Below are 25,606 nucleotides of genomic sequence, written 5' to 3' on the forward strand. Positions count from 1 at the left end.
ATATCTTTTTTTTTCTCTGTGGTTTATCCTTCACCATTTTGTCAGTTAAGTTCAGATCTGTTATCAGTCTTTTGTTAGTAGAAAATTAGAATTTAATAAATTCTATATGACCGTCAATTCCTAGCCATCAATTGTATTTTTGTCCCTTTCTGGCTAACTATTTGTATTTTTAAATTTACAAAGCGCACAACTCCTCCCCAAAGGGGTATCATGGCGCTATTCAGTCAATTACTGGATCTGAAAGAGACCTAAGGAGAATACAGCAATGTCCTAAAAAAAAGTTCGGAATGTCCACAAATTGGGTTGAATAGCAGATCCCGAGGGAGCCTGTTCCAATGGGTGGAGACTAAAAGGTTAAGGAGAGTCCACTCATCCAGGAGTTTTTCTTTTTTTAATTCCAAGCTATCAATGCCTTGGTGGCTGATCTAAGATTCCGGTTGAGTTGATAGAAGTTTACTTTGTTTAGTAACGTCATGGGGCCATTCCATGAAGTGCACTGTGCGTTTGGCATAGTAGCTTAAACATTGCTAGTTTGTGGACTGGTAACCAATGAAGCTGGCCAAGGCAAGGCAAGGTGATGCTGAACTGTGTTTGTCTTTATTACAAATTCGTCTGGCAGCTGTGTTTTGAACAGCTGGGAGCTTGAGAACAAAAAATCAGCCCTGTCAACATATAATGCATTGTCATAGTTAATCCTACTTGGAATTAAAGCTTGGATTATATTTCTACAAGCTACTTGGATCCATCGGAATGGTTTCCTGATAATGTGTAATAGTCCGAAACTGGTCCCTTGAACCCTGGTTACTTGTTCTTGTAGGGACAACGTGTTATCAGTAAGAAACTCCACATTTTTTGCCACCTTTTTAGGGCTCGCCTGGCGTTGCAGCGCGAAGCGCTAGCGAGCCTTATTGTCGTTATCTTGCCTCCCCAAGTGGTACAGACCGGTGCACGAGCAGACACTGGTCTGTGAACGCACAAGCCGCAGGGAGCGCCAACGTGCACGCTCACGGCGTCACGCTCCTGCCCTCCCGCATCTCTTCCAAGGCGTGCTCCAGGCTGACTTGTTTTTTACTCTAAGCTCGAGGCACGCGTGCGGCCAATGCTTGTTTAAAGCCTTACAGCGCTCTCCCAAGAGCCTCGCTCGTGCGCGCGCAATACTCGCATATCCCTTTCACTTTCACAGCAAGCTACAGATCCCCCTACATAAAGACAACAGACGAGGGTGCTGAAAAAAAGCCTCACTGCAGACCCCACCGATGCGCTCTCAGTCCTGGCCCCACCCCTTCCATGGCGGCTGCCGTGGCGCGCATCATCTTCTACCCCTCGCTGCTTTATAACGTGCTGCTGGAGAAGGCCTCGCTGTGGAGGTGGTACGACTGCACCGACGAAACCGTGTTGCTGTGGGCTCTGTCCTTCCGGGGCGTGAGCCGCCGGCTGGTGGAAAAGGAGAATATCCGAGGCGTTATCGCCATGTCCTATTACACAGCTGAGGAGTGGCAGGCTTAAGGTGTGGAACAGCTGCGCCTAAGCACTGTGGATCTGACTAGGGTCCCCACTCGGGAACATCAGCAGAAAGGAGTGAAGTTTGCATTGAAACACCAGAAGCTGGGCAACAGTGTTTACATTCACTGCAAGGTCCGGCGCTCGCGCAGTGCCACCATAGTAGCAGCATATTTAATGCAGAGGCCAGTTTAAGGCACTCTAGCAGTTTCATGCCTGGGTGTGCAATCGGAGTCCTATGGGGGTGGAGGCTGAGCAGACATTGGTGGGAAAGCATTTGTTTAAGAAACATCCAGCACAAAGACCCCGTCCGGCAGCATGTTGTCCACCAGAAAGACACCGTCCAGCAGCGCGTTTTTACCACTAAGATACCATCCAGCAGCGTTTTCTCCCACACAGTGACACCCTTTCTGATAGCATTAGCGGCCCGCTATGGGGGCATTAAATGCGCATTTGAGATGCAGCAGGGCCCCGGTGCCGCCTAATTCCGGGTACATCACGCAGCCCACCAGAAGCACAACATCCAGGGTTGTCAGAGAAATGGTGGCGGCCAAGTGCCAAGGGCCTGCCATGGAAGCACCCCTCCCCCATGGTCAATCATTTACTGCAGTCCGTGGGCTCACTAGTCCAGCGGTCCGTGCACTGGCGTCGGCTCACCACCAACCCCACCCCTCTCGGGCCCTTGGTATTAAACCCTGCTCCCCTGGGCTGCCGAGGATCACAGGATCAGCGGCGGAGCAGCTGGCACCACAGGGCCCAGTCCACAGGGTAAGTAGGGGAGTCCGGGAGCTTCCACACAAGGAGATAGCTGGTGGGTTTATGTGCCTGCTGCGCAGATTTCCGATTTGTCTCAAATCCCCGTGACATAGCATAGTCGGTTAATAATGTACTCCTGGAGGCGTTTTTGTGTAACCGGTAGGTTAGGTCAGTAGTTGGAATCCTAGCTAGATAGCTCCTAGATTTATTGACACTACTGCCAAGATCAGTGTGTAGTTCAGCTCAGTAACTCCAATCTAGCTATGGGTTGTGTATCTGCTTCAGAAATCCAAGTGTAACCTGCTAAGTGGCTCTATTTCCAGTAAGATAGAGGGTTAATGTATGTGCTAAAGAGCACTTGGAAGAGTTGTTGAATAGGACTCCCCCTCGGTAAACACAACAGAAAGAAGGGCCCTTCCTTTCAAGTGCTATGCTTGCACCTGGGCCCCCGTTTCCTTTATTCAGTACTCTACCTTGCAGTGTGGTGGTTAAGTATTTATCAGCATTGACCAACCTAGATAGTCAACTTCCTAACCTAGGTATGCTTGTTTACATTCATTTTCATGCCTTTGTTTCTTTGAGCAATATTCTGCAAGTCTATCGCCTGCTAAGGTTAAGGTTGACCTTTTTGTATAAAGCTGAATGTAACTCCTCTTGTGAAAAGTGTCACACCCCTTTTGTAGCACGCTCTTAACAGTTACTCTTATAGTTTTAGTTTATTCGAATTTGTATACTGCCAAATTGCACGCAATTTGACATTATTCTTGCATTGACCACACTTCTGACTGGCAAGCTTTCTTCAAGCGGTGTTTTCCTAGAATTAACGACTTCACTTTAGCCTAAAAGAAAGGCTTTGATTTGGGGTACATAAAACCACACAAAAACCTGCGACGGTGTCGGGTTTACGTGCAGTGTAGAGTTTTACTAGAAACAAAACGGTCTGTAGTGTCAGTATCTTTATAGTTCATGCAGCCTTAATTAGATTTTATAATCTGTTTGTTCGGCTACTTTTCAAGTAGTTCGGTAATGAATTTCCATTTATTGTGCTGCTGTTTCTCTCTCATTACTTTACCGGAGAGTAAGTCACAAACATGTCCTCTGCAGCGGTCTCCTTATTCACATTTTAATTGTAAATGAAGTATTTCTTCACATCATTTAGCTGTGCTGTTTAAATGCTTTGCTTGTTTTTCATCCCTCTGTCATTTGGTGGCCTCTCTATACCTAATCCACATATATCCACTACAATCCAAACCATAATATATAAGTAAAAACAATTATCATTTACCACGCCAATGGCTCCAACTCTTCAAAATGCGAGACCTATTGCATTGCAAATGCTTGTTGGGTGTAGGTGCCAGGCCCAATTTGGCTGGCCACCATAGTTCATTCCAAAGTTTTTCAGTACCTCCAAACAATAAAACTTCAGATTTGTCACGTTTTGTTTAACATTGAGCATGCACTCATTCTGTTACCTCCGACAAGAACTCGGCCAAACTGTTCCTTATTTCATCTTGCTTATCAATTGAGAGAAGTTCACCCGTGAGGGGGTTGGGGGGGCCTGTCCGCAGATCTGTTTAGCCGAAGAGCCAGGTCTTTAGGGTCTTCCTGAAGGTGTTCAGGGAGGGGGGGGGGTGTCTGATGTCTGCCGGTAGCTCGTTCCAGGTCACGGCTTCAATGTGAGAAGGATCTTCCGCCTGCTCTGGCTCTGTGGATGTGTGGGTTTTCGGCCAGTGCAATTCGGTCAGTGTTGGTTTACAGGATGACTTCAAATCTTTTTTCCCCACAATATTAGCTAGTGGTGTCAAATATATATTGACCATTGTAGGGCTCAAAGAGCCCTGCGGGACTCCGCAATGCAGTTCTTTGGGACTGGATTTAAAAGGAGGCAGCTGCACCGATTGAGATCTGTTATTTAGAGACTAGTAGAACCAGTGTAATGCAGCCATTCTTCATTCGGACAGCTAAGTCCATAAGCTTCTCCCTACTCTTATTTCCATTGTGATACAAGTGAAGTATCTCTATAAATCTATCATGGTAACCTACTCAAACTTTTTTGTGCCCGTTCATTTAGCTCCTTCTCTGCCTGTACATTAACCCTCTCGCTGCTAGGCCTCCTTGCTGTGTTTTTTTTTGTTTGTTTTTTTTTGTACCGGGTGTAGCGCAATTCATATGTAAACAAATATAAAGAATTAAAAATGAAACCTATGTTTTTCCAAAATGGGCACAAGATACAGTTTTGAAGCAGTGTTTATTTGCATAACTCCAAATTTGTGGGTACCCAGAGTAGCATGTGAATTAGAGTACGTTTCTCAGAATGTCGTCTTTCTTACATACTGGCTTACTTTTGGAAGGCACGCATGCAGAGAAATACAATTGGTAATAACATATATTCTGCTATTCTATGTTCCCCTAAGTCTCCTGATAAAAATGGTACCTCGTGTGGTCAGGGCTAGTACCCATGACAGGAAAGGCCCCAAAACTCTACATAGATACATAACAGTTTTTCTCTGAAAACGGACCTTTTTTTTTAAGTGTGCCTACCTGTGGATTTTGGGCTCTAACTCAGTTGGCACCTAGGAAAACCTAGCAAACCTGTACGTTTTTTAAAACTAGAAACCTAGGAGAATCCAGGGTGCGTTACTTGTGTTCCTCCCACCAAGTTTTCTTGCCTAGAATCCCATGCAAACTTGACTAAAAACACATTTTCTTCACATTGCTGGGATGGAAATTTCTGGAATCTCTGGGGAGTCACAAACTACCTCTTGGTCTTCTGATAAAATGGTCCCTCACTTGTGTGGGTAGGCCTAGTGACCGCAACAACAAAAAACGACCCAAAACACAACATGGATACCTTACATTTTTCCACTGAAAACTTTTTTTTGTTGTTTTTTTTTTTTTTGCAATGCTTAGCTGTGTATTTTGGGCCCTAGCTTTAGGGAAACCTCCCAAACTTCTACATTTTTTAAAAAACTCGACACTTGGGGAAATCAAGGATGGGGTGACTAGCGTGATTCTCACCAGGTTTTTTTTTTACCCAGAATCTTGTACAAAACTCAAACTTTGCCTTTAAACACATTTTCCTTGTATTCCTGTGAGTTAAAGTTCTGGTATCTGCATGGAACCACAAATTTCCTATTTCCTAGCACCCGACGTTCCCCTAAGTTTCTCGAGAAAAATGGTTTCTCACTTTTGTGGGTGGGTAAAGTGCCAGTGACAGGGAAGGCTCAAAGTATTGTAGTGACTTCAAGATGAATTATTATAAAATTACCTAGTTTTGCATATGGGACACCTGCATTTTCGGTCTTGAGCTCGGCGGCCATCTTGGGAAACCTATCAAACCGACATTTCTGAAAACTAGACACCAAGAGGAGTAAGAGTGGTGGTGTGCGGATCCCCCAATGTTTTCTAATCTCCAGCAAACCTCGAATGTAGCTAAAATCAAAATTTCCTCACATTTCTGTGTGGGAAAGTTGCCTAATCACCAGTCTGACACAAATTTCGTACAACCCATGGGTCCCGAAGTCTCCCAATGAAAATGGTATCTCGCTTGTATGGGTGGGCCAAGAGTCTGTGGCAGGAACTTGCTTAAAACATATTGTTATGGTAACTGTGGTAGATGTACTAAGTATTCCTCGGGTCGGCAACCATGTAGGGAAACCTATAAAACGCAGACATTTCTGAAAAGACATCCAGGGGAGTCCAGGGAGGTGTTCTTTGTGTGGATCCCCCTCTTCCCACCGCCCCCCCCACTCACACCCCCAAATAGGTTTTCTTACCCAGAATACCCTGCAAAGGTGAAACTTTCCCTTACATTTCTCTGACGTAAAGTACAGGAATAAGCAGGCATCCACATACTTCCTACCACCCAGAGTTCCCCCACTTGTGTGCCTGGGCCTAGAGCCCATTACAGGAGGGGATCACAAAAGGGCCAGTGGTGTTCCTTTGCATGAGGACTATTGTTGACCCTGGTGTGATCCATTCTTGACGTGGGCACTAGGGCCAGGCACACCAGGCAAGTGGGGAACGCTGGGTAGTAGGAATTGTGTGGATCCCTGCACATTCCTGTAGTTTACGTAACAGCAATGCATAGAAAGTGTTTTTATACAATGTTACATCTTAGCAGGGTATTCTGGGTAAGAATGTTTTGGGGAATCCACACAAGCCACACCTCCCTGGACTCCTCCGCATGTCTAGGTTTCAGAAATGTCTGGGTTTGATATGTTTCCATAGATGGCTGATGAGCGCGGGACTGAAAATGCAGGTGCTCCCCTTGCAAAACCAGGTCTTTTTGTAATAGATCATTTTGATATGTCCACAATAGGTTTTGGGCCCTTCCCTGTCGCGGTCATTTGGCTCACCCGCACAAGCGAGGTAACCTTTTTCTCAGGAGACCTTGGGGAATGCTGGGTGCTAGGAAATTTGTGCCGGCCCAGTCATCCCACAAATTTCCCTCACATAAATGTTTCTTTTTTCTTTCCAATTAATCACATTTACAAGGACTTCTGGGCAGTTAACCTTGGGGGATCCACTTAAAGCATACCACATATTATTCCCTTAGTGATCAGTTTCCAAAAAGATGTGAGGGCAGAGGTTCATTACAGAGAGAGTATGCACTGTCAGTAAAAATCATTAAAACAGCATTATTGCACACCCAAGCACTAGTCCATCATCGGCATACTGGTTGGATTTGCTACAAAGGTAAGTAAATGGTTATTAACCCCTTCCATGCTCATGACGAGCTGAGCTCGTCATGACTTGCGCCGCTCGCATGCTCATGACGAGCTCAGCTCGTCATGTAACGCGGCTTTTTGAAAAAAGCCGCACAGCGCAAAAATAACCGCAGCACGCATGCGGTTAAAGATTTTATTCCCAAATGACTTTACGAAATAAAATCCACAAAAGTCATTAATAATTTTAACTTCAGAATAGAGAACCACTGACTTGCAGCTCGTGAGCTGTATAGCCGTGTCAAAGCACCAACCGCTTTACAGTCCATTCACACGTCTTTCATGCGTTGGACACGGAAAAGCATTCACATTGCCAGCTGCTGGCCCAATGCTATACAACACTTACATTTACTTATGGTGCCATTCAGGGGCCCTTCACTTATGCGCCAACAGGTCTAGCATACCAGTCACACCACCAAACACCCCTAACTCAGACTACTTACAAACGCTCCTCAAGCAAGTCAATACACATACTGATTGCCAGCCACCAACAAAACACACACACACTCTCACTCCCCCTCCCCCCAGCCAGAGGCCAGTTCAGACGCCACAATTGTTTAAAGGGAATGAAAGCTGCCAAAATTAGGCCCCAATAACAGGGAGTGACCCTTGCCCAAAAAGCTGCTCCCCTCAACCAAAGGAAACTCCCTGGTGGCTAGTAGAGTGGGTTCCTGCTTTGGGATAGTCGTCCTGCGGCGATCCCCAAGCAGGGATGCACTATGGGAAAAGTACCATTGGAAAGGGGCGATTGTCCCCTTTCATGTGATACCTCTTCCGTATGCTTCAGTGCCCAGGAGATATGCCCACTAGCACCGAAGCAGTGAAAGTGAAATTTCACTGTCAATGTAATGACGTTAACACACCATGCGCGCCGATTGTCATTACATTCAAAGAAAAAAATGCCTCTGGCTTCTGGGGAAGCTCTTCCCCACCTCCTGAGGCCAAAAAAAGGGAAATCCCTCTGGTGCGAACACCAAAGAAATTTCCTGTCCCGTGTGCACGGACAGGGACCTCAGCCCTATTGTGTTTCCTGTGTATGCAGGGCACAGTGCAGCTCCCTGTGCCGTTGTCTCTGCCGTAGCGCTGCGCCACCTTCCAGTCCAGGGATTTATATGCATTCTGCTTCCTTTCGCTAAAATGTCCGACTGCACTTTGACTGGCACTCTCACCTAGGCCTCCATTCTTAATACTTCTGTTTTGGAGCTGCTGTTACACAAGTCCTAGTCACAGAAACCAAATCTCTGGTCGTGTGCCGTTTTGCAGAAGCATTCACTCTGCTCCTCGGATAAGTCTATCCAGAACAGCCTTTAGCAACTTTTTGCAGCAACCCAGACACCAGCCAGGCATAGGCGATTGCAGGATCTCTTCTCTTTGAGACTGTGTCCATATTTCAGGATGGTTGCCAATCTAACATGCAGAATAATGCAAGTTGGTGAATACTAGAGTTGAAGCAACACAACACTATGTGTACTTGTATATCTTGAAAGCCAAGTCCCCTGAAATATTCACCTCTCTTAGTCACTGAAAAAAGCAGCCACGAGGTAAGGGACTGCTTGTCTTTACAAAGTGGAAAGAGCTCTTGTATTTCAAAAGCATTGTTTTTAGTAACCCTTTACCAGTTGTGCTAGGAACACTTTTTTTTTAAATTTCAAAATGTACCGCATTGTCATATTCATTAATGGCATAATTACACAGCTCTTGAAGCAGCTGCGGGATCTGCTAAATACAGTGACCCTGACCGTAGTTAGGTTCTCTATACAGCTGGATAGATGGGTTAAACCTGGCTAGTGTTGGTAAACAGTGAGCCAAGTAAAATTGAGCATGGAGAAGGCATTAATGAGTAAGAACATGCAGTGACACCCGCAGACGCAGAACCATAAAATAACGCTGGTGACGTTTGCAAAACCATGATGGTAGAATTGAACCACTGAACTGGCATTGTACTCTTCAGTAATATAGTAGGGACATTTCCTCTATTACCTCGACTGATCGGATTGATGGGGATTGGTAAGAGTTTTGCTGTACGAAAATATACACTGCCAATTTTCTTATTTCTATTCACCATCCGTATGCAAGTCTGATGTGTTTTGTTAAATGTTTGGTTCTTGCACGGACCCTAATGCTACTTGTTAATCTTGTATTCAATTTAGAGCGGGGAATTGCAACCAGTAAGTGTTAAAGTCGGTGACAAGATTCTACTGCCAGAATATGGAGGTACCAAAGTTGTATTGGATGACCAGGTTTGTGCACGTCACTTTTTGCCTACTTTTTTTAAAAATACTAAATGTGTACGTTTTCCTGGAAAAACTGATTTCTGAATTTTCCTTTACAGGAATATTTCCTATTTCGAGACTCCGATATTCTTGGGAAATACACTGAGTGATGTCGGTGGGACTGCCGCGGTTATGAAGATGTGCATTCCAGAATGTTATTAAAATAGTTATTTCTTGTATATAATAATGTCAATGTTTTCTTGTTTAATAAGCACGTAATGCTCTTGGAAAAAAATCATTGTTGGTAACATCAGACTGCTGAAATTATGTGTTAAAATAGCTGATTGGTCAAACGAACAAGTGCTTTTTTGTATCTGTTTGACAATAACATAATAAATATGTAACACATTTATGCAATCTGTTGTAGTGACTGAGTCAATTAAAAACTTTAACTGTGGTGTGTCTATAGATCCACCATGATTTGACATCAGACATTTTTGTTTGTTAAAACAATTTCCAGTAACTTGTGTCCATGCTGGTGCTTTTCAATCTGTTGAACTATTCTCATGTGCTGCAAGGTTTTGAATTGGCTTGAATCATTTTTGTTGCTTATTCTGGATTTTTTTAAATTTCTCTTTAAAATATGTAAATTTCATATCTCCTCCGAGCAGATGGTAGATTATTCTACTTGTAAACAACAAGGGTTCCCTGTGTGCAACAATATAACAGTCAACCCCTAGGTCAGGGAATAAATCAGTGGACAAAACTACCTAGGCAGTAATTATAAAATAAATACACAGTGATACAAGGACCAACAAAATGAGTGAACAGTTTCCAAATAGTTACACAATTTTATTGTAAACACATAAACAATAGCTAAAAAATATACATTTCATGAAAATTAAGTATATATCAATAATCACATAAAAAATTGGTAAACATAAAAGAGTCAGTTGTGTGTCGACGCGTTTCGGCGACCAGCGCCTTTCTCAAGACAAATTACAACTTTCTGTAAAAAAATAAAGCAGTGTATAGTTTAATTTTTCCATTCTCACATGTTATAATGTTATCTCAACATAATTCTAAATAGATTTGAAAATGACTAGTATCAGCTATGTGTTTTATTTAAACAAGGAAACACTGTTCAAACAACAAAGGTCCTAAAATAATCCAAACTTGGCAAGGTATAAATCACATAACATCACCTCTATTGTAGCCTGCTATTGTTTCAATTAATTCCAACATTTGTTAATGGCATAATGTATTAATAATACATATTCTCATTATTTCATGCCTCGATATGTAATGCACATTATTTTCACAAATTATTATTTATAAGAAAACATGATAGTCTCAAAAATATATACATTCATTTCCCTATCATTTCCCTATCATGAAAAATTCTCTATGTCTACATCTTTCTTGGGTGTTCAGGATAAAGCTATGAATCTGATTCATATAGGACAGATACAAAGGAGATATTAGATAGAAAGGACAGGAAAGAGTCTAATAGTTCGGTGCTTTCTATTATCTGTCGCCACTTATCATCGCTACGAGGAAATATTGGTCGTTTAAAACACAAGAAAGTGTATATTCTATCTATTTTATCTCAGAGAGAATGCTTATCTTTTTTACAGATACCTCTATGAAGAATATACTCTTTCTAACACTGATTTCGTCACTGTCAGTTAATAGCAGGTTTCCTAGACTCAGATCACACATCTAGTTATCACTTACCCCAAGTAAAAATGGAAATGACACATAGGTCAGGAATGCGACGCTAGTGATGTTCCATCTACTTCTTTGAACCGGGGTTCACGTGTCTGATTATAAAATTGATTCTGTAATGTTGTTAATAAAGACAGAAACCATTTATTATTATAGGAGTACAGGGCTTCAGACAATTAATTCATTTCTGAAAGGGCATTTTATTAAAAGAGAGAGCAACTAACCTATTCTCACGCTTCTTCAATTTTTATATTGTATCTTGACTGTTTGAATATTTCAGTTTATATCGCCAAGATAAGGGACCTGCCTGAATAATAATACATATATACTGGTTAAAGACAACGCTGTAATGGCGACCATATCCGCTCAAATGCAAACTCTCAAAGAAATGTGCAGCCTAAATACCCTTCTTACCCGTGATAATACTTTAAATTGCGTTGCCTCCACACTTCGTTTGTTTTGTAATCACTTATAGGATTCTAGATTCCCAACGATATCTGTGGAATGATATAATTAAAACATCAAGAAATCGATAAATTTTTCATGTCAAAATGCGACATGTTGTCCGAGACGCACCCTGTTAGGTTCTTACCGAGCTGCTTGATGAATAACACGTCGGCGATAGAAATCTGGTAACCGATTAGCACTTGATGGGCTCTTGATGGCAGTGTGCGTAGCAAAACTAGAATCCATCAAATAAAGAAAAAGGAGAATACACACCTCAATTATTATCATATGAAAAAGAAGGGGCTTCTCATTAAAGCTCTCTTCTTTCGAAGTATAGATCACGCTTCCGTGTAACGTACCTATATAGTGAACCCTTTAACTTTTCCGTGATGTGGCGTAATGGTGTTCACACTAATCTTTTACGTCCCTGCAGCTTGTCGGATTCCTGCCGGGTGACAGATAGCATTGCGTTAAATCTTGCCGGTGATTAGAAAGGACTTCGTAAAGGCGCCCGACTCTAAGTCAAAGCGAGTAAATTATCTTAATCTGTGGCGGCAGAATAACGTACCTTGGATTAGTTGATAGCATCCGCGTGGAGGCGAACGTCTGACTGCGGACGTGGTTCTGTGGTCGAATAAAGATTTTAGAAAGAATTCGCGCGTTTTTATATGTCTACAGCTGCAAGTAATTGAACTACACCCGACGTCACTGAAGCCCATAGAACGCGAAAACAGACTCTGCTATGGTAATCTGTACCGTTGATAGCGATCTGTGGATTTTTGAAGGGCAAATTACACACTATGTTCTCTGTTCTGTACTACTCTGTATCAAACTTTACTTGCCAGTATAAAAATAGACAGTAAATTAAATAAAACAAAAAAATATTAAAAAGGTTATCCATGCCACAGTAAAAGGGGCTATGTTTGAATCAGTTTTCAGCTAACTACAAAGAAGCAATACTTTATGCATTCCCCTCTACTGCTACACTTCTCTAGATATGTATTTAAAAAATTGCGTTCTCCCACGGAATTTCACTGTTCAAACCCTCCCGGAATGTGTTGAGGGAAAAAATCCAGAAAACTTCGCGTTTTTTGCATATAACTTCACCTCCTTTGTCATCTGCAGTATCTGCAGTATTAATTTTTTCTAATATGCGCCAAGTAAAATCATTGGGACCATGGCCATGGTCCAAAAAATGTTTCACAATTGGTGCAGTGACTTTCTTCGTTCTGACCGCAGAGCGATGCTCGGTCAATCTTGTCTGTATTGCACGAGATGTAAGTTGTAATTTGTCTTGAGAAAGGCGCTGGTCGCCGAAACGCGTCGACACACAACTGACTCTTTTATGTTTACCAATTTTTTATGTGATTATTGATATATACTTAATTTTCATGAAATGTATATTTTTTAGCTATTGTTTATGTGTTTACAATAAAATTGTGTAACTATTTGGAAACTGTTCACTCATTTCGTTGGTCCTTGTATCACTGTGTATTTATTTTATAATTACTGCCTAGGTAGTTTTGTCCACCGGTAGATTATTCTACTCCATGCCTTTTGTAGCTGTTTTTCTTGGTCTGCATCCATGCCTGTTGTGAATTATTCTGTTTGCTGGTTTCTGCTGTATTTAGACTCCACATACGTTCTGTGCAACATACTGTCTTTCTGGAGGATTGGCGCACTCTCTCTCCACCTTCGGGCTGGCTGTAGATGAACAGACAGTTATGTTATGTTATTAAAATCTTATAGAGCGCACGCACACCCAGAGGTTTCATGGCGCTGAATATAGCCGGTACCGGGCTAACGCGGATTAAACATAAACCTGTGTGAATAGACAGTATAGTTAAATTACATACATTTCTTGTCCTAACCTCTTGATAGCATCTCTTTCTGAAAAAGCAGTAGCATGTCAATATCTGTCCAGTGGTGTTGGGAATACTTTAAATGGAAGGCTAAAATGTAAAGCTAGGCATGGAGCCAATTCTGAGGTAAAGCCACACAATTTTGAAAGTTGTATTCAATATATCGCAAATGTGTTTCATATGTTGGGTATGCTGATCAAAGAAAGGAAATCCAGACGTGGAAGAGAAGGAAAAGAGTCTATGAATAATCTAGCAGTGCTGAGAATAAGCCTGTTTGAACTCGTTTAAGTGTAAGCTGAGATTCCCTGCCATGAGGTTCCTTCCCAGTGTCCATAAACAATGGCATAACCTACATATGTTGTTAATAGAACACGTTTTGTAATAATATTTTAAAAGAACAGAACATGTTGTAGATATTTTTTCCATATATATATTTTTATAATGCAGACTTTTTAAAAAAAATGCAATAGTTAACAGAGCATGAAAACTAAGACTGACCACTCATTCCCGATTGGTAGACAGGCAATTTGTGTTCTGCCCCCCCCCCCCCCCCTTCAGCCTTATTAACAAGGTTTCGTTTAAGGCTATTTGACTGAAATGTTTTGTTGTTTCACCAAACATCATCTCAAGGCACCATTTTGTATGTCTTTTTTCAGCTTTTCATTAGGAGTGCACAATGTAGGTAGAGATTCAGAAGGCTGAGGGGCAGAGGGAAAGTGTGACTACACAACTAAACCCTGTTGAGGTGGGTCACTTCTTGGTCTCCTGTAAAAGGGCAAGGGAGCAAAAATCTTCCCACATTCTGGAATTATCATGTCTTGCTCTTGAAAGCACCAGGTTTTTCCTTCGATCACTAATGATTCTTTTACAATTAACACTGAGGCACTCCGATACTTCCCTCTTGATGTCACCGTACCCTACTTTTTTTTTTCTATGCACACAGGGATTTGATATCCCATACCGGCACCGGATCTGAAGACGCAGGCTCAGCTACCATCAGACGCCAAACGTATGGACCCGAAGCATTTGGAACTGAGTAATTCAGAGCGGAGATTGACCACTGCGCCGTCTGGATGTCCTACATTTTTGGCTTCATCCGGACTGCCACATGCAGCTGCGTCCTACACCACTTCTGAGGATTTCAAACAACCATTCCTTCAGCTGCTACAAAAACACCTCGATGCTGAGCAGCAACAGATCAGTATCTTGCTGGGGAATTTGTGGATCCTGGCTAATCCTCTACAGGTGCTGGAAGACTTAGTTCCTCCCTGGATATCAGCTGATCGTACCCAAACATCAAAAGCAAAGTTGTATAAGAGGATTGTAACTTTTCAACTATCTTTAAAGGAGGTAGAACCTGAGACTGAGTAGCTTCTGCCCATCCCTGCTTCAGAAGACTTTATGCAGTCTTCTTTGTAAGCTGAAAAGCCAAGTTTTCCAAGAGCAGTACAATCACTTGTTGTGCCTAGTCTTACTGTGCCTGCCCCTGCCATCTTGCTCATTCTAGAACTACAAAAGATGTCAGCTCTGAACACCTACAAAATAAGTGATGTAAGAAACATTTATTGCTCATAGTTTGAATGTAGGAATGAAAGTCCTATTCGGGAGCTGCAGAGTAAAGAGAGTTCACCAATTTCTCAGGAGCACATCCTTGGCAACCAACACGCATCAGTTTGGATACGTACTTTCCAATATCTCAAGGGATGCTTTCACCCTGGATTTCCAAAACTGAGTAACAATGAAGTTACATTTTGAGGTCATTTTACCTCCAGAATCCTGCCCCACCCACTCCTTTTTTATTTTGATAAATTTCAACCATTTGGCTGTAAGCCTCAGTGACGTCAGAGATACCTCATAGAATACTCAGTATATGGTAGCCTTCTTCAGATGTTTTTTTTTCTTCTTTTGTTCACAAGTTGCTCATCCCGGGGAGACGGACAGGTTTCACTTGAATCCAGGAACTCCTAAAGCTGCAAAACTACTACTGGTAAGTAACCATTTCGGTATCGGCCAACTGGTGAAACAATGTAGCGTGGGTCAACCATGTTTCTATTATATCAATAAAAAGAATCCAAGAAAAAATACAAACTTCTTAAATATAACCATTTTTTCCTTTAGGACCAAAAATGCTGTACTAAATTTTGTTCCATTTACTCTTCCATGGAGAAACATCAAATAGATGTAGTCCTTGGTACAGAAAGTTTGTTAAGCATTGGCCCAGTCCATTGCCGTTCTGGCCCGCTTTGGAGTAGGACCGTACTTTCTTAGCATGGTATGATTGCTGTCCCAAAAACCATCGGTCCGGGTCTGGACGGGGCCGTATGTCTCTGATCCCATTCAGGTGCGAAATGGAACCCGGCAGGGATTCCAGCTGTGCCCCCCTGCTTTTGTTTGCGTTCGCAGTGGAGCCGCTGGCGGTTCATATTCGCACTCGCGTTGACATGGGGATTGCACTGGGAGACTGCACACACCCCATTTCGTGATACGTGGGCGACCTGCTGTTATATGCCCAAGCCCACCATAACTCCCCCCTACACTTAATCAGGCGCTCAGTCATTTTGCTCGTGCTTCGGGACTGCAAGTTAATGCTGCGAAATCTATACTTTCACCATTCTTGACGGAGACTCCTGATCCGGGATACGTTCTGGGGGGGGGGGGGCATCGGTAACCTGGTGTGTGTAGATCCTTTCCACTATTTGGGGATGCGAGTTAACCGCACTAAAGCTGACATTTTTGACAGAAATGTACACTGGGCCGTCACCGCGATTGGGTCACAAATGGGTTGATTCAGTTCTGGACATCTTGGAATGCTACCTCTTTAGTCGAGGATGGCCCTTTGATGGAAAGGACCCCATTTCGGTTCTGCCCTGCCTGCCACGCAAAGTATTTGAGTATAGACTTCCACGAAGTCTGTAATCTCTTAGACCCCCGAACACCATTGAGACTCCTGTTCGGCGTGTCTTGCGTTCATAACAAAAATTCCCTTCTGAACCAAAGAGCTTGTCACATCGCTTCGGCTTCCATGGTGCGCTTTCAAGGGAGGTGGAAGACACCTCTGGCCTCTTCAGCAAGAGATAGAGTAGTCTGATGTCTAATAGTTGGATGTTCAAACAGCTGAAGTCGAGGCGTATGTTTTAAGCAGAAGAAGGTCCGCGGACCCATTGCCCGCCGGAGACCACAGTCAGTGCCATGGCTTCCCCTACTCACCAAAGTCGCGCCAGCTCGACATGCTGGGCTACCTATGAGGTCTCGGGTGTACCACTGCCTTATAGCCATGGTCAACCGCTATTCCAAGCTGGACCTGACATCCATACCACACACTGCGCTGAAGTCCTCCTCGAAGCATCCACATTTACCCCCGCTACGGCTCAGGATCCGAAGACGCAAGCTCAGTCACCATCTGAATAGAAATGTGTGGACCTGAAGCATTAGGTGCCGAGGCATTCAGAGCTGAAACTGACCTCGGCCCCATCTGGATGTCATACCTCTTTGGCTCCATCCAGACCGACATCTGCAGCTGCCTCCTCCACCGCTTTTGAGGATTTTGAACAGCCATTTCTTCAGCTGCTACAAGAACACCTCAACGCTAAGCAGCTATGGGTCCATATCCAAACAGGTACTTTGTGGATCTTGCCGAAGCGTCCACAGGTGCTGAGAGAGACTGTTCCTCACAAGAGGAAGCGAACGTTTCAGGACGTCCTCCATCTTCCTGTGGCACCCATTCCCAAGAAGCCTAAGAGATCACAGGCCCCCCTCTCCATTGCCTTCTCTTCGTCTTTCTCCACCACTCCTTCATCCCCCTTCCCCACCCGCCATACATATGGGGCCAGTTACCACCGAACTCCCTTGTCATTCATACAGCTAGAAAGCAACCTGACACCCAGGAAACGCACCCCCTCTGGAACAGGAGAGTAAATGAAAATGATATTGGGGGCAAAATGGTAGTGGTGGAGTATGCTACTTCTTGGCGCATCGCTAACTCTAAAGGTCTACTCTCTCGGTTTTTCCACGCCCACTGGGATCAGATGGTCCCAAATCTCCCAGAGCAGTACCGCAAAGGGGACAGGAGCTGGTTGAGGCAGGCTCATTTCAACATCGGCTGTGCACTGGATGCGGCAGACACAGCTGCTCATGGCATAAACCTGAGTATTCTTTTGCACCACCATGTGTGTCTGGCTTCAACCCAGAGGTCCAGCAGAACCTTCTAAATGTTCCCTATGGACACGAATAGCTTTTTGGCTCTCGGGTCCACGAGATGCTAGAAAAGAACGTGAAAGATACCGACACCGCCAAAGCTATGAGTGCCCTGCAGACACCCATTCCCAGCGGTAACTTTAGCTTCTCCCAATTCCACGGTGCAGCCAGAAATCCCACCCTGGAAACCTTTCTCCTTTTCAAGACCCACACAGCTGTCACCTTCACAGGGCTACTGTGTGTGGATGCAGGGATCCCTTTCCAAGGGCAGAGTACAGGGATAACCATGGCATGTCTGAGGAAAGAGCACAGGCCCAAAGGGGCTGCTCCTCCAAAACACTGACTCGCTCCTCTTTCCTCCAACCATACAACATCTGTTAGGGGAGGGTTGCAGGGATTTCTTCTCCGTTGGACCGAAATCACCGCCAACCGATGGTTCCTGGGCATCATACAGGAGGGGTACTGTCTAGAACTCAAACATAGACCACTGAACACCCCTCGCCCACCAACACACAAACTGTCCTCTTACCATTTGTGTCTCCTTCAGGAGGAGATACAGGCCCTTGCCACAGAGGGGCATAGAGCTGCTTCTGCAGCAACACTGTAGAAAGGGGGTGCATCTTTTGTACTTCCTCATCCCCAAATGGGAAGGCTCCCTCTGACCCATCCTTGATCTCAGACTTCTCTAGAAATGCATTTGGTCGGAGCACTTTCATGTGGTGACACTACAAGATGTCATACCATTACTGCAGCAAAGCAACTTCATGATCGCCTTTGATCTGAAGGACGCCTGTTTCCACATACCCATTCACCCAGCGCATCAGACACCTGCAGTTTGTATTGAGTGGACAACATTACCAGTTCAGTGTTTCTGTTTGAGGTTACCACAGCCCCATGGGTCTTTCCTAAATGTCTGGCCATGGTGACAGCTAACTTTAGGAGGAACAGCATCCACATGCTTCCTTACCTGGACAACTGGCTGATCATAAGCGCCATGCAGCAACTAGGTTTAGCACACACCCAGACACCATTTAGACCTTGCACAGTCTAGGCTTATGACCAAATCCCTTCTGCAGCCCCTTCAAATGCAGCCCTTCCTTGAGGCCACAGGACACCAGTACATCTCGAGTGCAAGCGATTTAAAACCTGCTACCTCTATTTCAGCCAAATAACATTCAGAACTGTATTGTACCTGCTAAGAATTATGGCATCTTGGATAGTCATAGTTCCTCAAGGCACACTGCACATGTCCATTGCAATAGTGCCAAACAGAATAATGGCTTCAAGTGGAGTGTTGTCTAAAGGATCTAGTGTTGGTTTGGGGTTGCATACATCGTTCAGTACAGTGTTAAAGTGCAAACAACCTGTTGCAGGGGTGGCACTTCCTAGACCTGGTCCTGCTAGAGACGATCACCATGGATGGCTTGCTCACAGGCTGGGGAGCGCATCTCAATTACCTTACTGCTCGGGGGAAGTGGACATCTGCCCAGCAATCCCTCCACATCAATCATCTGGAGTTCGTGGCTATTCAGCTCGCTCTCGGGGCCTTCCCACCACTCTCAGGACAAAACAGTCTTAGAAAGAACCACACAACCTCCATGATTTATTTGCAAAGACCAGGGGGCACACACTTGCTACAGTTATTTACTGTAGCCCAGAGCATCTGGCAGTGGGCGATAAATCAGAGTACATTGTCTCATCCAACACATTCCAGACCATGATCTGGCAGACATGCTCAGCAGTACACATTAACAAGTCCACGAATGGGAACCCCCACCCTCCTGTACTTTGTGCGTTGTGGGGGGAGGCGGTTCTGCAAATGGACGTGCTCGCCACACCCAAAAAATGCCAAACGGCTAAACTTTGTCACCAGACAACCACACCCATAGGCTAGGCACTATGGATGAACTTTGGGATATTTTCCTGTGCTTTTCTGCCTCTCCCCCTTCCACTGTTTGTGGTCCAGAGGCTGGGGGAAAATCCCTCTCATCTTAGTGGCCCTAACCTGGGCACATCAACCATGGTACATCACATTTGTCGATCTCTCTAGTTTCTCAAGAGAAGCTCCCAAACAGATCGTACCTTCTCAAACAACACTATGGCACTCTCCGGCACTCCCACCCTCAGCAGCTTAACCTTGTGATTTGATCACTGAGGTCTTGGAGTTTGATTACCTCAACTTACCACAAGAATTGCATTTCTGTTCTCAAGGAGGCCCACAGGCTAATACCTGTCCAGACCTCATTACACTCAAAAGTAAGGGGCATCTGTGGCTTTTTTGGGTAACGTACCACTAGCTAACATCTGTAAAGCTGCTACTCGGGCCACCCCTCATACATTTACCAAACACGACTGAAGATATCTTGGCCAAACAGCAAGCTACGGTTGGCTAAGCTGTCCTGTATACACTTTTCTAGTCTTCTGCAACATCCTCTGGCTAAGCCACCACTTTTTGGAAGGATTACTTTACAATTTGCACAGCAGGTATGGGACAGCCACACATGCCACAAACTGAAAATGTTACTTACCCTGTAAGCATCTGTTCATGACACGTAGTGCTGTAGATACATATGCCCCCACCCTTCTCCCTGGCCGCCTGTGGTTGTTGCAGAATTTATTTCCTATTGTTGGCTTTAATACTTCGCATGGTCAACTTTACTGTGTTTCTATGCTCCATCTCTGATTTCACTCTCCATGTGGGGGGGAAAGACTCTAACAGTGGAGCAAATGCCCATGCTTATTACCACTAATGGATGGAGTCTCTAGATACTGTGATACAAAGTCTTCCTTAGAAGAAAAATAGGTTGTTCACGTCCGAGCCCAATACTAGATGGCGGAAGTATGCACGGCATCTGAGTCTACAGCTCTACATGCCACAAACAGATGCTTACAGGGCGAGTAATATAATCCTCCAAGTCAGATGTTTCTCCTTAGTAGGCCTACTGGTAACAAGTGCTATGCTTGCAAGCCTATTGCAGTTTTTTGTGAGACAGTTATGACGCCACTATAAATACTTGACTTTGTGTCTATTGCCATCCTTACAGGAGTCTGACACTTATCTATTATAGGTTTGTAGACCTGGGTTGTTGTTCTACTCCATCCGATGCATTGTGGGTCAGGCAGAAGAAAAACACAGATGAACCACGTGGTCCAGGACATGAAGTTTCCTAAAACTATGTACAGGTATGATAAGGAGCCCACATCTGCAACCTCTCTGAGGAGGTGGTCCCCTTCATTACCTCTTTTCCATAGAATCCTTTGTGATCCATAATGGCTGACACAAGCAAAGGGTTTAGACCCCCCCCCCCCCATCTAACCTCCCAACCACATAGGAGGCTGTAGTGCAGGAAATATCTTTGTGATAAGTGCCTTGCATAATTGCCCACACATTTGTTTGTCACCAAGTTTGAAGACATGGCTCCTTATTATCTGCAGTATCCCATCTGAACTTTCTAGATGACTACAAAAATAAAAATCCTTAAAAGACAACATAGTCTTCCTTGATAGCTTTGCATCCTTTGGTGGAAAATATTCTGCTGCATCTTGTTGCAGAAGCATGTAGTTCAGGGTATCTGTTGATCGGTTGCAATATTGCCTTCTCTCCATAATTTGGTTAAATCGACCTTTGTTTATGTCCCTTAAAGTGTGCTTGGCTTTATTTACTGCATAGGAAAACATTCATCTGAAGGCACTGATTTACATAAAAGTTTTCCCGGCTGGTCCTAAAAGCCTTTTAACCTATTTATAATGCCTTTCAATTCCCGAGATATACACATTGTCCTGCTCAAATGTTTAAACCAATGCATGTTTATAACATTTCTAAACAAGCATTTTCAATGCAATAGGTCTCGCATTTACGCGAGTTTAAGCTATTGGCATTTTAAATGACAATGCCTCTTATTTATGTTTTAAAAACAAAAATAAAAGGCATTGTCATTTGCAATATCAATAGATCAAACTCCCGTAAATGCGAGACCTATTGCATTGAAAATTATTGTTTAGGTAAAAGTGCCTGCCTTTCAACACAACAGAACCAAGCCTCGAGTGACGTGCCTGGCTCTAGCCCCACCTATGCCCCTCATGCAGAAGAACACAGCAAATTAATTAAATACCCAAACAAACAGAATATATAATATGAAAACAGGGACGTGCCACAATAAAAGTACACATTCATTGGAGGCGTACCAAATGAAGGCATACCAAATGAACCACTTCCACTGGGAAGCTCAAATACTGAGGTCTCACAAATCATATGCAATTGACTGGGGGCGCTATATAACTTTCAGAATACCGGCTTAAACCTAAAAGCATTGAACAGTGGCACATACTGAACACATGCGGGATTGTGAAGGCGGGGACAGAGACAGACAGACGCCCGCGGTCCTGCAGCACGAAGCACACAGCCTGTCAGCACGCTGACATGTCCCTCACACTAGATGGAACACTCTCTTTCAGTCTAAAGCACCTCATATGAGGCAAATAGGAACTCATTTGGAGATACTCCAATTGAAACGAAAAACGTCCCAAAAGGGATAGAAAACATAAGTATACAGATCCTGCTAAGCGAAAAGTGCAGGACTGCTGAAAGCAGGGAAGCACGCCTGTCAGCTCTGACACTGAAACATGCCACAAGCCCCACAGGCACAGACGGCCAACCGCTGGGCACAGCAAAGCTGGATCCCATGCACCGCCCCTGCACCTCCATAGTGAGTAAAGGGCGTGTGAAAGGAATAGGGTTCAGCTAAGCATTGACAATGCTCGTCCGTTCGAGCATACCAAAGAAACCCGCCTATGCTGCCGCCGGAGGAGGTCTGTTATCTTCAGGCTGCCAACAGCAGACGGGTTGGCAAGGCGTGGGCCCCTATCGGCAGCGAGCACAGGCACCGCCACGCTCGGGGCAGCAACGGGAGAAGTGAGTTGAGTGTGGAAGAAAATAGCGAGTGCCTGAGAGAGAGGAAGGGAAGGATCAGACACTCACTCTGTGCACCTGGCGCAGTGGCCCCGATGCCTGCAGCGCAGCGGCCACCGCAGCTCTAAGCTTGGGCAAGAGGGATGAGGGGCGGAATGGGGATGGGGGAATATAGTGTGTACGTGAGTGAAGGATGAAAGTGCAAGGAACAACCCACTCACTCCAGCACAGACAGCAGCCCCGCTGCTCTCACCATAGCCCTCGGGGCAGTGACAAGAAGGGAGCAAAGGGGAAAAGGACGGTAGTAGGTGTGGGGCACGGTAGAGGGAGAACGAAATGAGAGGGGCCGAGATAACCACAAGAAAAAGTGACTTTATGCGTGTGGGGGTGCTAGAGGTGTCTCCACACCCGCGCGCCTACAATGCAGCCGCGGATGGTCATGGTGCACCATCATCACTGCCAGTTGTGTTCTCCTCCTGCCGTCGGAGGGAGTGCTTTCGCCTGCGAGTAACACCCGTCCCGGGGCATCAGGCACGGTCCTGCAGCCCCCCGCATGCAGAGCCGAAAGCTCGTTCCCCTGCGCCACTGCGTATCTGGCAGAACAGCACATGCATGGTGTAGGCGAGACTTCGGAATAGTTATGATGTGGAAGTCACTAGATCCTCCGTTGCTAAAATTGTGGTAGACCAAGCTTTCGTACAGGATGCAATGGAAAAGCTTACAGCATTTGTCAATGATAAACTTTTGAAATATGATACCTTCCTAAACAACGCGCTACATATCCACGAGCAGTATGAAATTGTTAGACGATCAGGTCTTCAAGAGAGCGGGGCTGCCCGCACATGCCCGGCATTTCTAACTTTTATTCTGAAGAGCCCCAGTTACAAATGCCGGGCATGCGCGGGCAGCCCCCGCCCTCCCAAGTCCGGCAGCTGAAGGAGGAGGGGGCCCGGGTGAAGAACATCGGGAAGCCTGGTGAGGTAAGAGTGGGAGGGGGGGTGTAGCTGTGCGTGTGCGCGTGTGTAGCTGTGCGTGTGTATCTGTGCGTGTGTATGTATATGTGTGACTGTGTGTCTGTTAGCTGTGCGTGTGTATATGTGGGTCTGTGTGCTTGCGTGGGTGTATGTGTGTGCGCATGCGTGAGTGTGGCTGTGTGTGCGTGCGGGCGAGAGCCTGTCTTGCTGTGAATCTGAGGCAGGGGATGTGCACGGCGCGGGACTGGGCGTGCGCGCCCACGAGGTGAAGTCGACACTCGTGCCCGGCCCCTGTCTCAGATTCCCAGGAGACGGGCGGCTATAGTTGTCGAGCTGGACTCCAGCATGCTTCGCATGCTTTCTCCTAGCTCGACCTAAAAATGAGTCTTCTTGGCAACCATAATATTAGCTAGGAGTTTAGTGAGCTTCAATGGGCTTCTATGGAGGAATCTGTTTCATCTTAATGATGTGCTTTTAAGGACTTGCATTCCATCCATGAGTCATTTCAGAGTTTTGCCTAGATAGAATACTTTCACTTCTAACTTTCTTGGATTTTGTCTTCAACAAAGACACCTATTCATATATTAGATGCATAAAGACCGTAAGATATTAGATGGAAAGAACCAAATTTTTACATATTTATGGGGCTGGTTGCAGTGGCTTGGTTTCCACTAAACTGATTGTAAGTAGATGAGTAACATCATTGGACACTAAAAGAAAACCGCATTTATCATCACTAGACAAAGAAATCAGCACGCATCCCTGCAGCCTGTAAATTAGTAGCCAGAATTCGGTGCTGTATTTCGAATGGTGCCCTTACCATGCTTGTTTACAGGCGAACACTATCCTGAACATCTGTCTTATCCAGTATTAGGGTATCTTTCATAGATTCACATGCCTGAATCATTCCCCGTCGTCGAGGCGGGAGTCCCACGGTAAATAAAATATATATAATAGCAGTGCCTAAAATTTCTTGTAGTAGGCTGGAAAAGCCTAAAGGCCTAACTAGGCCTCAAAACTTAGCAGCCTATCTACATCATTATGTAAAAAGACCTGAAATAGTAGCCTCAGCCAATCAGCTGTCCTCACCCTCTAGAACCTTCCCAGCTCAGGCAGTTCTCCTCAGATTTTCACCGCACTTCGTGTGTAAGGGAGTCTCCCTGAGTGCCTACTCAGTTTTAGGATCTTCTAACCTTAAAATGTCTGAAAAGAAGGCTCTTTTCAAGCCTTGTGGCACCTGCTTCAAGAAGAGAGTCCATGTGGATGACAAGCACTCGGACTGTATTTATTGCCTGCACCCTTCACGTGGTGAAGGACTGTCGAATTTGCCGTACCTTCCCTCAGAAAACCATCAGGGATAGGGAGGCAAGGGTTCTTTTGTGGCTGAAGTCTTCATCCACAGATGATGAGGACAAAGCCTCTATTTCTAGCAAGAGAGCTAGATCCACGGACAATGCTTCTCCTGAGAGAAAGAAAATGTTGAAAACCTCTCAGAAAGCTTCAGAACCCTCTAAGAGTGCATCTGCTTCTTCACATGTGAGTACAACCCAGGCTAAGACTATCTCTCTGGTGTCTGTACCTACTACTACTTGGACTTCTACCTCCTCTCCTACTTCTGTGGTTACTACTTCAGCTATCACGTCACCTTTGATGTCTGTACCACCTTTGCTGTCAAAGACCAAGTTACCATCGGCGAAATCCTTCTCAACGAAGGCTCCGTCGACTAAATCGTCTGCTCCGTCGACGACCGCAAGACCGTCGTCGACGAAGACATTGTCACCAAAGGACTCGTCGTCGAAGACACCATCGACGGCCTCATTGTCAACGAAGACGTCATCGACAGTCTCGTCGACGAAGATCTCGTCGACGAAGACACCAACGTCGGACCCGCCGACGAAGGCATCGTCGGCGAAGACACCATCGACGACGAGGGACTCGTCGACGAAGATACCATCGACGGCCCCGTCGACGAAAGGCTCGTCGACGAAGATACCATCGACTGTCCCGACGACGAGGGACTCGTCGACGAAGATACCACCGACGGTCCCAACAACGAGGGACCCGTCGATGACGGCATTGTCGACGGTCCCGGCGACGAAGGACTCGTCGGCGAAGATACCATTGACGGCCTCGTCGACGGCAAGATCTTTAGCATTGACCGCACCGTCGACGGAGAATCCATTTACTGGGACTTCTGCTCATCGGATGCACGGTTCCCCACCAGCAAAGATACAATTCACTCATTTTCAAATGAAAACGTATAAAAGACAGGATTATTCACATATTTCTCCACTTT

The 25,606-nt window shown here is 45.0% G+C and overlaps 1 protein-coding gene across 1 annotated transcript in view; it reads left to right on the forward strand.

The window, feature by feature from the left end:
- Positions 1-9,613, forward strand: part of HSPE1 (heat shock protein family E (Hsp10) member 1) — a 53,069-nt gene extending 43,456 nt beyond the window's left edge. Inside the window, exons 3-4 of the mRNA XM_078680440.1 lie at positions 9,134-9,223; positions 9,316-9,613. Of these exons, the coding sequence (XP_078536566.1) occupies positions 9,134-9,223; positions 9,316-9,366 (141 nt within the window). The 3' untranslated portion in view covers positions 9,367-9,613. The remainder of the gene's footprint in view (positions 1-9,133; positions 9,224-9,315) is intronic.
- The last annotated feature ends 15,993 nt before the right edge of the window (positions 9,614-25,606 follow it).

This window comes from Lissotriton helveticus, chromosome 3_1 (assembly GCF_964261635.1).
Source record: "Lissotriton helveticus chromosome 3_1, aLisHel1.1, whole genome shotgun sequence".
Lineage (NCBI taxonomy): Eukaryota > Metazoa > Chordata > Amphibia > Caudata > Salamandridae > Lissotriton > Lissotriton helveticus.